This window comes from Mus caroli, unplaced genomic scaffold (assembly GCF_978045245.1).
Source record: "Mus caroli unplaced genomic scaffold, Mus_caroli_1 scaffold_2, whole genome shotgun sequence".
NCBI classification, from domain to species: domain Eukaryota; kingdom Metazoa; phylum Chordata; class Mammalia; order Rodentia; family Muridae; genus Mus; species Mus caroli.
In genome coordinates, this window is record NW_028227257.1 from 36205042 (window position 1) to 36219265 (window position 14224).

The 14224-nt window shown below is 41.9% G+C and overlaps 1 protein-coding gene across 1 annotated transcript in view; it reads right to left on the reverse strand.

Moving 5' to 3' along the window:
* Pcsk2 (proprotein convertase subtilisin/kexin type 2) overlaps positions 1 to 14224 on the reverse strand; it is a 263586-nt gene that overhangs the window by 71186 nt on the left and 178176 nt on the right. The window contains exon 6 of the mRNA XM_021150157.3: positions 3909 to 3985. Coding sequence (XP_021005816.1) covers positions 3909 to 3985 — 77 coding nt within the window. The remainder of the gene's footprint in view (positions 1 to 3908; positions 3986 to 14224) is intronic.

The window sequence follows — 14224 nt, forward strand, 5'->3', positions numbered from 1 at the left end:
AGCTGCTTTCGCTCCACCATACTTCCACCACCATGATAGTCTGCCTTTCCCAGGGCCCAGGGATAGAGCCAAGATGATCATGGTCTGAAAGCTCCGAGCTCCAAGACCCCAAAGAAAACTTTCTGCTTTTAAATTTTTTCCCTTGGCTGTTTGAGAGAATGACAAATATCAGATGCAGACTAGAATAGACATGGTGTACAAACACAGAGCAAGCTTTCCCGTTTTCTGCTCTCAGTTTGATGATGGTTAACACATGACCGGTTTCATTCCCTCAACACTCAACCCATCCTCCACTTCCTGCCTTAAGTTATAGTAAGCCGTACTGAAGATGGTACTAGGCACAGTGCCCTCTCATTCTGCAGGAAACTCTTAGAAACTATCCTACACGTGGAAGAAAGACTATTTCATGCCAGGCCAGTGCCAGCTTTCTGGGCCAAGGTTGTCCTAGTGTGGTATGCTTGTCATACTACCTCGTACCATTAGTTACAATCTCTCTTGTTTGTGATTCCATGAGTTTAGCCTGGCATCACCAGATCATTGCAATACAAGATGTAGTAGATGAAAGTATTCGAGAATGAGTTGATAATTGGGGGAGAGGTATTTATTACTCAGAGTGGATGAACATTCTGTCCCGAGTCGTCGGTTTCCTAGGACACAAGCAGTCTGCTTGCCTGATTCACTAGGACTGTGTCTCTGGTAAACTTGTCACTTGGGAATTCTTACTCCTGACAGTGATGGATTTTTATTACACTAAACACTAATTAGATCTAATTAGAGGCTGTTAGCCTGTTTAAAATGGAACTTTCAAGAACAAGCTTGCAAATGAAAATATTTAAGAGATAAGGCATTTTCTAAGAGGATTCTTTTTTGAGGAAGATTTCTATATGTATCACACGAGAAGACTTAGCTTGTAAAGTAAAAAATGATCTCACTATAACCCACAGTCCCAGAGAAGCTAAGTAACAAGGAGGGCTTAAAGGGGAAATAGATTTCCCAGGTGGACTGGGGGTGGATTCAGATGGGAACAGGAGGGATGGGGAGATAGAGGGAGAGGATACTGAGTAGAATTGGTGATGCATTTCGAGGGCAAGGTAGAAACCCAGTGCAATCTAAACTCCATGAAATCTACAAGAGGGACACTAGCAAAGACTTCTAGGAACAGGGGACATTGAGCCTGAACCAGCTGTCCTCTGTAACCAGGCAAAGCCTCAAGTGGAGGGATTGGGACACCAACGCAGCCAAAAAACCTGTGACCTACAGTTTGTCCTGCCTGCAGGATGTGCTGGGGTTGGAGCCTAGCACAATCGTCATCAGAGAGACCAGAGAGATTTCATCTAGCAACTGATGGGAGCAGATGCAGAGTTCACAGCCAAATATTAGGCAGAGCTCTGGGAGTCCTGCAGAGTAAGGAGAGGAAGGGTTGAACAGAGAGAGGGGTCAGCGACACCAAAATAACACAGCCTACAGAATCAACTGACTCAAGTGGACTCACAGAGATCAGGGAGCCTTTATGGGTCTGACCTAGGGGCTCTGCATATATATTATGGTTGTATAGCTTGATGTTCTTGTGGGATTCCTCAGTGGTAGTGGGGACCATCTTAGACTCCCAAAGGATGCCTGCCTGCCTGCCTTTAGGATCCTTTTTCCCCTACTGAGTTGCCCCATTCAGCTTTGATATGAGACTATGTGCCTGTTCTTATTGTAGCTTGTTATGTTGCATTTGGTTGATATCTCTGGGAGGTTTGCTCTTTTCTGAAGGGAGAGGAAAGAGAAGGTAGAGGGGAGAGACTAGGAAGAGGGGAGACAGGGGGGATTGCAGTTGGGATATAATATATGGGAGAAAAATAAATTAAAAAAAGAAAAATAAAGAAGATTTGGCTTGGAGGTAACTGTGTTTATATTCAGGAAAAACTTCTCTATCTGCTTGGGGACAGGTATTTCTGAAATTCTTGCTTAGGGGCATTTGTTAGGTAACTTCATATCCTTGTGTCTAAATATAAGTTATCTGGTAAGATACTAGGATGCAGGGTTCTAAGTTGTGGCAATAAGAAAGACTTCATGGCCAGAGCTCTCAGATCTTACTAGCTGTATTTTCACTGGCAAAGATGCTTTCCCAAGCACTGCATGGTCAAATTCTGGCTGCAAGAGCTCAGTAGACAGTGAATTATGCTACTGCATGCACACGAGTAACTGTCCATTAAGACTAGTATATTCCAGTTTACTTCTGTTCTTCACACTCTGCATTTTCTGAAGTTGTTGGGTCTCCACACCCATGTTCCCTGGCTTGGTAGGAAGCTAGATTAAGCTGCCTGCTTCACTTAGAACCTGTCCTGCCCACTTCTGGATATCACACGTCTTGAGTAAAATTATATAAAAAATGATACTTATAAAAATGGTACGCATTTGAGCTGAGGATGGTCGTGCACATCTGGAACCCCAGCACTCAGGAGACTGAGGCAAGAGGATTGCTGAAAGTTCAAGGCCAGCTGGGTTACATAGTAAGTTTGAGGTCAACCTGGCTTACAAATTGTGACCCTACTTCAAACCAAACCCAAACCCAAAACCAAAAAAAGAAGCAATAATTATTTAGATTTTTAAAGTATTATAAAACATGGTCTATTATTGACTGAACCTGGTTTGTTTGACCAGAGAAGCTATTCAGTCTTTCTTAACCTATCCCTATCAATAACTGAAGGAGATAATTTCTGCCTTGTCTACAGGTTAGAAGCAAAAGCAATGGAGAAAGCACTCTGTGACTGACATGCTTCTGTGCTGAGAACTGAAATTCACATGCTTTTATGATCTTCACCCAAGGGCAGGGATAATAATGGAAGCAGCTGTTTTATTTATGACTTAATTTACTTTAAAATTTAAATTAGTTTTTTTTTTACCTATACACAAAATGTACACCTTATTATTACCATGTGACATTTCAGTATATCACATTTTGATTAGGTTTAACTTTACTGTCTTCACAAACACTTAACCATTTCATTTTGATGGGAATTCCTTAAACCCTCTTCTCTGGCTTTTGAAATACATAGAGACCACTGCCACTGTTGGTCACCTTACTCTGCAGCTCCTCTCCTTTCACTATGATTTAGTTCCCACTGAGCAAACTTTCCCTATGCACCAGGTTTGAAACAAAGTATTTTTTTTTCTTGGAGTAATAAAAACCATAAGATTCTGAATACTATTCATGTGCAGCTAACCATGTAAGCAAGATATTTACCTAAAGAAAAAAAAAGAAGTCACATTTATATGTTTAGTAGCAAAATAGGATGGAGAAAGATGTAGTCTGTAGTTCAAGTCTCTGTCAATCACATGTCTGTGGAGAGGACTACCAAGGCTGTTATGATGTTATAGCACAAGCAGTTTTAAAGATATGTCAACACAGACCCACTGGGAATTACTGGAAATGAGCTGGGTGTGGTGGTGCATGCCTTTAATCTTAGCACTAGGGAGGCAGAAGCAGGTAGAATGAATTTGAGCCTAGCCTGGTCTACATAGTGAGCTCCATGATAGCCAAAGTTACATAGTGAGACCCTGTCTCCAAACAACAAAAAAGTTTCTCTGGAATAGCTTTAGTAGAACAAGTGGACTCCTAAACCACTGAATGGTAACGTGATAAAAGCTTTCTTGTTTCTGTTCCCCCCCCCCTTATCTGTAATAGGTTGGATTGGAAAACAATTTCTATTTCAAGAGAACAAGATAATCAAAGGATAATTCTTGAGGGGCATTGCAATACTGGAAATCCAAGAATTTAGAAACGAAGCCACTGTGAAGAAGACCACACATCACAGTGCACAGGGTTGGTATGTGACTTTGCTGGTGACACCCAAAACCCTAAACAGAGCAAAAATAAACTCCAGAGGCTAAGAGCAAGATGTTCTCAAGACTCAGTTTACCTGTTGAACCAGTCATCTGTGTATCGAGGGTATGGGTAGGGGTCATTGCTGCTGAAGTCATAACTTGCATCAGCGTTCTGAAAGACACAAGGTATCTCAGGTCAGTAAAGATGCAAACACACAGGTGAGCTGATGCTCTGAACACATCATCTTATCTCCTCCCTGGAGGGGGTGCCAGTGCTCTGCCTTATTGCATTTTGCATATGATTTTATGTATAATAATTGCATATTACAAGGATAGACATTTGCAAAATTGTGACAGAGCTGGTGTCCCCCTATTTCAAGCCTTAAAAGGCGTGGCAAATGAGAGCCCTGTGTTCTCCAAGTCTAGCTTCATTTTAAGTTGGGGTAACCTTTTGTGTGTTAGGAAGCTCCACCTAGGGCTTAGGCTAAGCGTCTTTGCTACTTTTGTTCACTGGTGGCCAGAATGCTTTATTTCTCAAATCATGAGTGAGGCAGCGTTTAGTGTTTAAGTCCTGCTTTCTGCTGAAGGCTCCCTTTTATAAGGCTACTTCAGAACTGGCTCATTTAAGTCTTGTCTTCTTTCCTCTCAATGTGTTAACTTTTTTTCTCGTCCCCCACAGTTAACTCATTTATTGTCTTTATAATGACCATGAATAGTTCAATGTATGTCAGAGACATAGGTAAAGATGACTCAGTGCTGTCATCCCTGCCCTTATGTCTCTTAGAGCCTCTTGGAGGAACAAACATCCATCAACTGTTGAACAATGAAACATGTAATTGTACATTTTGTAGTCACGTGCTCTTGCACCCTATGAGAGTTCGGGGTGTGAAATTCTGTCTTCCTGTAACTCCCCTTTTCCACTGTGAGACGCTTGCCACATCGACTAATCCAGCCTCTATTCAGTCATCTCTAAGTGATTTTATACCGTCCTTAGGTTTTGATTTAGTTTGTTTTTGCTCTAGGTCTATGCTGAAAGATGCCTACTGTTACTGAGTGAATAATCCAGGCCTTCCCCATTGCCTTCTCTGCCTTCCCAGGAAGGCTGGACTGTGGAAATTCTTTTCTCTATTGTTTCTTCTTTGTTGGGTTTTGTAAGGAAAACTCCAGAAGGCTTTTTGATTCACACTTGGTTAAGAAAGAGATCTTCCTTCCATCTTCAGTGTTTCCTTGATTCCACAGTCCTGAGACATTTTAAGAGCTTTTATGTGCTCCTTTATGAGGTAAAAATACTTTGGTATGTGACACACTCTAACTTGAAAGCTAATGTTTTGGTGTTGTCATTCTTTGGGCAGGATATTGACTAATTCCAGTTATTTTTGTTTGACTTGTTGGGTGACGAAGAGCTGCTAGCCATCACGGTTTGCAGTGATCAGAACTGTAGTACAGGCTCCAACTGTGAGATGTGTAATTCCAACATAGGAAACTAATTGCAACCCGCGGAGATGTCAAAAGTAGCAGTCAATTCCACATCTTACCTTGTGCTTAAAGTATAGATATATGAACAATATTATATCAAAATATCTTATGATAAACTTTCAAGGTATGTATAAAACCTAACTGATTTTCTTGCGTAGACTTGGGTCCCACCCCCGAAATATCTTGTATATATGTAACTATTCTTAAGTAAAAAAATTATCAATCTCAAATACTGTGGTCTCATGCATTGCAGATGAGGGATACTCAAATTGTTTAAAGTATCCTCAAACTTGCCCCTTTGAGCCTTTTAAGTGTCTATCCCTCCCCCTCCCCCAGAATCTAGGTCATTATCTGATGGTTAATCTCCATTGTCAACTTGAATGGATTTAGAGTTGCCTAGGAAACATGTATGTAGCTGTCTTTATTAGGGCATTTCCAAAGAGATTTAGCTGTGGATGGGTGATCTACCCCCAGCTTTGGCTAAGAGTTCTGGACTAGGACTATCTGGATAAAAAAGAGAAAAGGAGAAAGTAAACTGATTAGCACCCTTCATGTCCTTCTGCTTCCTGACTGTGGTTGTAGTATGACCAGATGTCTCACGAATCCACCGTCACAAAGAGCCACAGTCACCAGCACACCTTCATCACCACAATGGACTTTTCCTCCAGACCGTAAATCCTTATGCTGCTTCTATTCCAGTAATGAGAAAAGTGACTAATGTCATCCAACTCCAGGTCTTCAGCGGAGGTCAGCACTGGCCATAGTGATGATTAAGTCCTCAGGCTCTGTGCCCTACTTGTAGCCAAAATCAGGCTCAGACCTCATGGAACCTTCATTCACATGCAAATCTTCAGTCTGTGTCTGGTCAACAGTCTTTGTCTCCAGGGCCACCTGCTTTTTCAGATTTGACATTTCTCCCTCTGGAGTTTCTTTGAGCTATTTCCATTTCCATTTCAGCTGCTGCCGCTTCTTCTTCTCCTTTCTTCTTCTTCTTCTCCTTTCTTCTTCTTCTTCTCCTTTCTTCTCCTTCTTCTTCTTCTTCTTCTTCTTCTTCTTCTTCTTCTTCTTCTTCTTCTTCTTCTTCTTCTTCTTCTTCTTCTTCTTCTCCTTCTCCTTCTCCTTCTTCCTTCTCCTCCTCCTCCTCCTTCCTTCTTCTCCTCCTCCTCCTTCCTTCTCCTCCTCCTCCTCCTTCGTTCTCCTCCTCCTCCTCCTTCGTTCTCCTCCTCCTCCTCCTTCTTCTTTAAAAAAAGAAAGTTATTTTGAAATAATTTATTTGTCTTCCTAAAGTATGTTGTTGTTCTTAACCTTCTCTGAAGTTTTCAGAGATTGAGCACTCTGGAGAGAGTAGGACTGGGTAGGAATACTAAAACATGTCTATATATAAAATTTAAATATATAAATATGTATATTTATATATTAATACATTTATTATATAAAATAATATTTATAAAATGTATAGATATATGTTAATAAAACTATAAAAATAAATATATGTATAACTTTTTCTTTTCTTTTGGGCTTTAGAGTTGAGATTGAGACTTAAGCAATAGATCTTGAAACGCATTTACTAAGTCTGGTTGGTTTCTCCTTAGAAGTGATCAAGATTTTATGGTCTAGAATGAGCTGGCCACAACACTCAGCATAAGTCGCACTTGTGAGGTCCTTGGAGGGAGCCCCAAGGGCTGCCTCTTTCTTACAAGCTTGGGGGAATGGGTGCAGGCTAGAATGGCAACTTGACCTAGGTCTTGGCTCATTCTATCACAGGGGCATGGATTACAGATCAGAAAAGTTTCTGCGAGGCACCTCATCTTATAGTCTCATAGTAGTTCTATCCTGAACCTCACTGACTCCCCATCTCAGAAAAAGAAATAGCAGAATATTCTGTGGGAGGTTGAGATTGGTGATGACCAACTAGCTTGGAAGTTCTGGTGGTCTGGACAGTGAGGACTTAGAGTTTGGGCAAGAGCTTCATGAACTGACAAGTGAGGCCCACAGGAAACACAGTGTTGAGGAAGACCGTGGGGACCATGGCATGATCTAGGACCACGATTCCTACCTTCTCCTCCTTAACCCCGTGTGTACTCGAGTGATTTGACCTGCACAGCATGTGTGCAGGTATCCACCGAGGCCAGAGGGCATCAGATCCCCTGGACATAGAATTATAGGCACTTGGGGGCCTGATTTGGATGCTGGGGACCAAACTCTACTTTCTGTAAAAGCAGTAATCACTCCCGTGCTTGCTCCCTAAGTGACTGATTTGGTAAACTGTCTACTCTGGCACACATGTTGCAGTTATGCTTGGGGCTGAGGTCTCTTGGCTCCCATTCCAGGCACTGGAGAAGGTGCTGTTCTAAAAAAGGTATGGATTAGAAGAAAGGCCTGAGAGATTTTGGAAAAAAATTGAAATTAAAAAGCCTTGAACCCTGTGGATATTTTTGTAAAAAGAAGAAAGACCCTGCCTTGTCTGTGGTCAGATTTGCCTCCTAACATCAAAACAGATAGTGGTTTAGCATACCTGGTAATTTTGTTGATTTTTATAATGACTTTGACAACTAATCCTTAGTTCCTTGAGTAAGAGTCTACACTGAACACTAAGGAAGGCAAATCATTGTTCTGCTTGGCCTGTATATTTTCTGGCCCCCAAATCTAATGGTTTATAGGAAGAACAAACACAAAGCAATACTTTCAAAGGTTCTGTTTATGGTTTTATAGACAAATGGAGCCATTGATCGCTTGCACAACAATGTGCCTGCTATAAAATTATCTGTGTACAAGAAGTTAAACTGGCCTTGAATTATATCGAACTTTCTCTATGGCAGCCATAGAGAATATTAAGAGGTTGTGAGGACTGTAGTCAATTGCATGCTCTGGCTATTTCAGGTCCAGCTAGATACTTATTTACATTCTTGCGACTTCTGAATAAAATACATTGTTATGCTTTCTTGCCTTAGAAAATATGAGCTGTTTGACAAATATAACTTAATCTTCCATGATTCAGGCTCGTGGTGATTCAGCGGTCATTAAGAACTTGAATTGTCCTTGTGCCATCAAACAGGCAGGAAAGTTTGGGCTGAATCCAGGGTGACCTCAGGGCTTCCCTACAAGTTATTTCTGGGAGAAACTTCTGAAAACAACTCTTTTTTTTCTCTCTTCTTAAAGTTCATTGCAGGGAGTGGGGGACAAACACCTCTTGGATTTTCAGTAATTTAATAACCAAAGACCGAGTTTCTGAATATTTGAGTATGTAGGAAGTGAGACTTACTTTGCTCTTAGCTATAAAGTTCATTCATTAGAGTTCTAGTCAGTGTCTGCCCCCATACACTCGCCATGCAGAGGGTGAGTATATGTACCCAGTTATGAAAAAACAAGGGAGGTATTGATTTCCATGGCCTCTTTCATTTCCTATCATTGGAGCTATGCTTGTATGGTGCAGGCTGACAAAAGGCTCACTTTAGATAGTGCCAGGGTCACTGTAAAGGCTGGGAGGAAGAAGGGGACGTGAGCTCAGGGGGCAACTGTGCTCATTGATTTCATGTTACAGTGAAGTTTCCGAAGCGCTTAAAGTTGAGGGTGGATCTGACATCGCCATCCTACCGTCAAAGCTAGACTTGAATGTCTAGAGAGGCCTTCTGGTCAGACTTTGCAAGTCCCTTTAGCCTTCAGACAGTAGCCTGATGCAGAAGGGAGAAGTGCCAGAGTCGGAGAGACCTGGTTTTGGATCTAGACTGGGGTTGGCCTAGAAGGCTAACATGCAAGGACAGCTGGATTGCAGCTTGTTCTCTAACCTCTCACTACCTCCCCTCACCCTGCAGGAGAATGTTGTAATGTATGTAGTATGAAAACATTTTTGCACAGTGTAACAAATCGTTTTTATCTATCCATTTGAAAACGTGACGGCCATTTATTTGGGTTTCATCGTCTTAATTACCTCGTTCTTTAGGTCTTTAACTTCTTGGTGTCTGAACTGATGAGGCTTGGCTACAGCCAAGTCTGCTTCTGCCTGCTTTGTGGGGACAACAGAGCCTGCCTTCTTCTCCCAGTACTGTCGTCAAGGTTCTTGCTGCCAGATGCTCCTCTGCTCCAGGAGGTGGCCCATCAGCTGAGGAGTCAGAGCAGCACAGGGCCTTGCAACTGCATGAGTGATATTATTCAAAGGTCCTTTCCTTTCCTTTAAACTTAGCTTCTGCTAAAGCCCCTTCTCCACTGTTAGTAACAGATGACTGCACACACATAAAAGCAAATATGCAGGCATCCAAAATGCTTCCACCAGTGCTGGCTTGACTAGTAATGCCCCCCATAGACTCATGTGTTTGAATTCTTGGCCATAGGGAGTGCCACTATTCAGAAATCTGTCTTGTTGAAGTAGGCGTGATCTTGTTGGAGGAAGTGTGTCACTGTGGAGGTGGGCTTTGAGGTTTTGTAAGCTCAAGTCAGGACCCAGTCTCCTTTTGCTACTTGTGGATTAAGATGCAGAACTCTTGGCTCCTCCAGCATCATGTCTACCTGCACACTGGCTCCTCGCTTCCTGCCATGATGATAGTGGACTAAACTTTCAAGGGTGTTAAACCCTGGGAACGTTGCATGAGATTTCTAGAAAAAACTGTTATCCTGGTGGGAAAGAACTTGGCAAATTTAAAACCAAAACTGTTGCCAAAGGTTAGTTACCAGTTAGGACTACAGCTGCTTAGCTTTCCTGTCTGTGAAGTGTTTCACTTCATAATTTTAAGTTCCTCCTCCTCCTCCTCCTATTCTTCTTCTTCCTCCTCCTCTTCCTCCTCTCCTTCCTCCTCCTCTTCTTCTTCCTCCTCTTCCTCTCCCTCCTCCTCTTCCTCCTCCTCTTCCTCCTCTCCTTCCTCCTCCTCTTCTTCTTCCTCCTCTTCCTCTCCCTCCTCCTCTTACTCCTCCTCTTCCTCCTCTCCTTCCTCCTCCTCTTCCTCCTCCTCGTCCTTCTCCTTTTCTTCTTCCAATATGGCCCACAGTATTAATGTTTTATATATACAATAGCTAACTCCCTTCCATTTCAAATAATTTATTCACAATAAACAGGAGAATTTAGCAGTGGCTTAAGGCTTGCAAAGCCTCTCTTGGAAAGAGTTTGTGGAACCATGACCCATGTTCAATGCCATTTGTGCTCCAATAGCCCACATTTTAAAGCCTTACACGGATCGCGCCTTCTTGGGTAACCCCTTTTGCTAGGGGACCTGTGCTCTCTAGGTACGGTGAAGCTGCTGAGAGGAGTCTGATACAAACAAGTCTGACTTCATTGTGAGGTGTTTGTGGCTTACTCCGTTCAAGCCTCATATCCACCAAGAAGGGTTGATAGGCAGGTTGATGAGATCACAAAATGGGGCCAGCTCACTATTGGCTGAAGGCATCTGGGAGTGGGGCACCACCTCTATCTCCTTTTTTTTTCTTTTCAGAAACAAGTAGCCTGCTTGTTCTCAGGTGACTGTCCCTGACAGAAGGCACCCAGAAGCCACTGCTCAGGGGAGGTGGGCACATGGTCCACATCGTACCTGTATGCAGGTCTCAGTTATATATTTTTTAAAGAAATACCTTTTTTTTTCAGAGTGCCTCACATGTATATAATGAAAGATAATATTTACCCCAATTTCTCCCTGCAATTCCCCACAAGATCACCAAAGTAGTAGTAACACACTAGCAGTTTGACCCTGCTAGGCTTGGCATATGTAATCTGGACACCTACTGATAGGATGGTACAGATCAGGTTTTGAGTCCCAAGGAACAAATCTAAGGCTTAACCACAAAACTGAGAAGGTAGTTTCTGAAATGAGGGCTCTGATATACAGTTGAGCAAGACTCGCCTTGCCCAAGGAGCGATTGGAGCTGCAGATGGGCTTGGTGGCACTTTAGGGAGATGCCCTGTCACTTTCTCACCCACCTGCCCAGGAGGGCACCTTTTCAAATTGTTTTCGGTTCTGCAATTCACCAACTGGCAAAGAGTGGTTGCTTCAGTCCAACACAAGCGCATTATGTATGCACTGGAGTATCTATCAGTCACAATAAGAAATAGGTCTCCATTGTTGTAGTTAGACAAGTCTGGACCTCAGAGAAGTCAGACAGGAAGATAAGATGTCTCCAGTGAAATATAATACAAGACTTAAACAATGTCTCAGACAATAGGTGTGTGTGACTTGGGTATAGGGTGGCATGTGGTTAATTGTCAAGGCAATCCCAAGCTGCAGGGGTTCAGAATAAGAAACATCACTTTCGTCCTTTTGTTCTGGATTGCTACTTTCTCCGAAGGCATTTAACCAAATAACCCAGCTAGGAGCTGTGTAACAGTATTAGCTCAAATTGCACAGTGTTCATGGGCTAATGAAAGAGAAATGAGCTTCCCCAGATAGACTTTAAACCGTAACCATATTGCCCCAGTGCAAAGCTCATCTATATGGAAACTGAGCAACAAAATAGCCCAGTCCATTAGAGCCTAAAGAATTTTGCTACTGCGCCTACTTGCATTGAATATGGTCATGGCTGAACATTCCCAACTGTGTCTATTTTGATTTTCCTCAAATAAGTCTCCCACATGCGCTAGTTTAACGATAATGTGCAGCTCACTTTTGACTGAAGCCAGCATTAAAGGGATTTATGTCTATATTAAGCCTGGCTGTAAAACTTAATGAAATTTAACATTTCCCTGCCACTCCAAAAATTAAAAAAAAAAAAAAAAGGATGGGGGGGGGGATGTGTGATGTTCAGTCAGGGGTTTGTTTGCAATTTTCCTTCATGTGTTTGAGGTTTCCAAGGTCATTTATGTTCTCCCACAGTGCTCTCCCATGGTAGCCTTGACATCTCCTCTCATTATGTCTTGAAAATTCTAGTGACTTCTCTAGGTACTGACACAGACTCTAGATACTGAGATGTAGCTAGCTATACTGATGTAGCCTAATAGTGAGGACATATGAGTGCCAGCATGCTTCAAGCCACATCCTTGTGGCTGGACTTCTTACATTTTCCAAAGCTTAGCAGGTCCGGTCTGCGGGACTGGATGCCACTCTTATCAGCAGGATTGGGAGAAGTGTTAAGCACTAAATCTAAGAGGAGATAATGATAGTAATGATAATAATTTCTAAAGTTTAGCACACAGTGTCCTAAACTAACAGTGTCTTTATTATTTTTAAATGACTAGAAGATTTTTTTTCCTTATTTCTTTCTCTGAAGTCTGTGGTGCAGGTGCTGCAAGGGTAGGCAGTTGTTCAAAGAAATAGTCAAGGTATCCTTGGAGTCCCCTTATGATGACCACTGTCTATGGCTCCTTCCACTGTTTTTGGAGCTCAGTGATGCATGTCAGGATAGACTGAAGCTGGGTCCTTCACACACATTTGTGTGTGTGTGTGTGTGTGGCATGTGTGTCTTGTTTGTGTGTTCATGGGCATGTTTATGCATGTGCATGTGGAAGCTAGAGACCAAGCTTGGATTGTGTTCCTTGGGTGGCCTGACTTGTGTGTGTGTGTGTGTGTGTGTGTGTGTGTGTGTGTAGGTAGGATCTCCTCCCAATCCTTTCACTGGCCTGGAACTCATGAGTAGACTAAATTGGCTGGTCAATAATCCCCAGAGTTCAGCTTGCTTCCACCTCCTCAGCACTGGGATCACAAGCATATTCCACTGTACTGGTTTTCTTTTACATGGGCTCTGGGGATCGAATTCGGGTTTCTTGCTTGCTTGGCGGTACTCTATACCACCCGAGCTCTCTCAGTTCTGTCACACAGCATGTGTTCCTGAGGGTGACCTTGAGAAGCTGCAACTCATAGGAATTCATCTTCCAAAGTCCATTCCAAGACAGGCATCAGGGCTCAGGTGGGGAAAAGTCTACAGCTTTGCTTTCAGTAGTCACCACCTAGAGCTGAGCATATCCTTTCAAATATGCCTATTTTAAGTTTGGCTGTAAAACTTAATGAAGTTTAGCTTTTCTCCAGCATCCTGAACATTATTTACAGTCAGTTCTTTGTTTGAAATCTTTCCTCTTCTATATGTGGAGTGAAAGTCATGGTGATATGAGCAGTTTCTATGAGGTTGCCAATCATGTAATTTTAATATTTGACAGCTATGATCCAACTGTTAGCCTCTTTTGGTGTTTCTTAAGCAATCATATATTGAAATGAAATTTCCAGTGTGTTGGTAAGAGTATGTGTTTTTTAAGTGACCGGGGTCATAAGGGTGATGTCCTTGCAAGTGGGATTAGTGTCCTTATTTTCACCTCACCACTGGAGGATGGTCCGAGAAAATACTAATAATGCAGACCAGGTCCTCTCAGACACTGTGTGTGCTGTCCCCATGATTGTGGGCTTTTGGCATTCAGAACTACAAATTAACCTCTGTTGCTTATAAATGACTCAGTCTGAGCTAATTTGTTATAGCACAACAAAGAAATAAACAAAGAAACCTGGTTACTCTGTGTGTTTTAAGTATTTAAAATAAGACCTTAAATGTCTTGAGTGTTTGTTGGTACTATGTGGTGCGATTTCTTTGAAAGGAAAATTGTTAGTATCTATCAAAATAAAAAATGAACTATTTGACCTAACGATCCCACCCCTAAGACTGTACTCTCAAAGTACACTTATGTATTTGCATATATACCTATGTGAATTACATATTCAATTGCACATTACACATTTGAATTATTGACAACATCTATTAGTGTAATATTAAAAGACTAAAAGTATCCCAAATAATCAATATTGTGGATGAGTTAAATAAAGTATAGTTCACTAAGATGCAAAACTCTGTCCCTCTGGCAAAAGATGAAGTACAAGACTTGCAATAAGCTCCTTTCTGAGAAATATTGTTAAGCAAAGATGGTAGTGTGCACAGTAGACTGTATAATGAGCTTTCAATTACATGGACGAGAGGCATATACTTTATAATAAGTTCATAAAATATCTAGACTACATAGAATGCAAAGAAACACAAA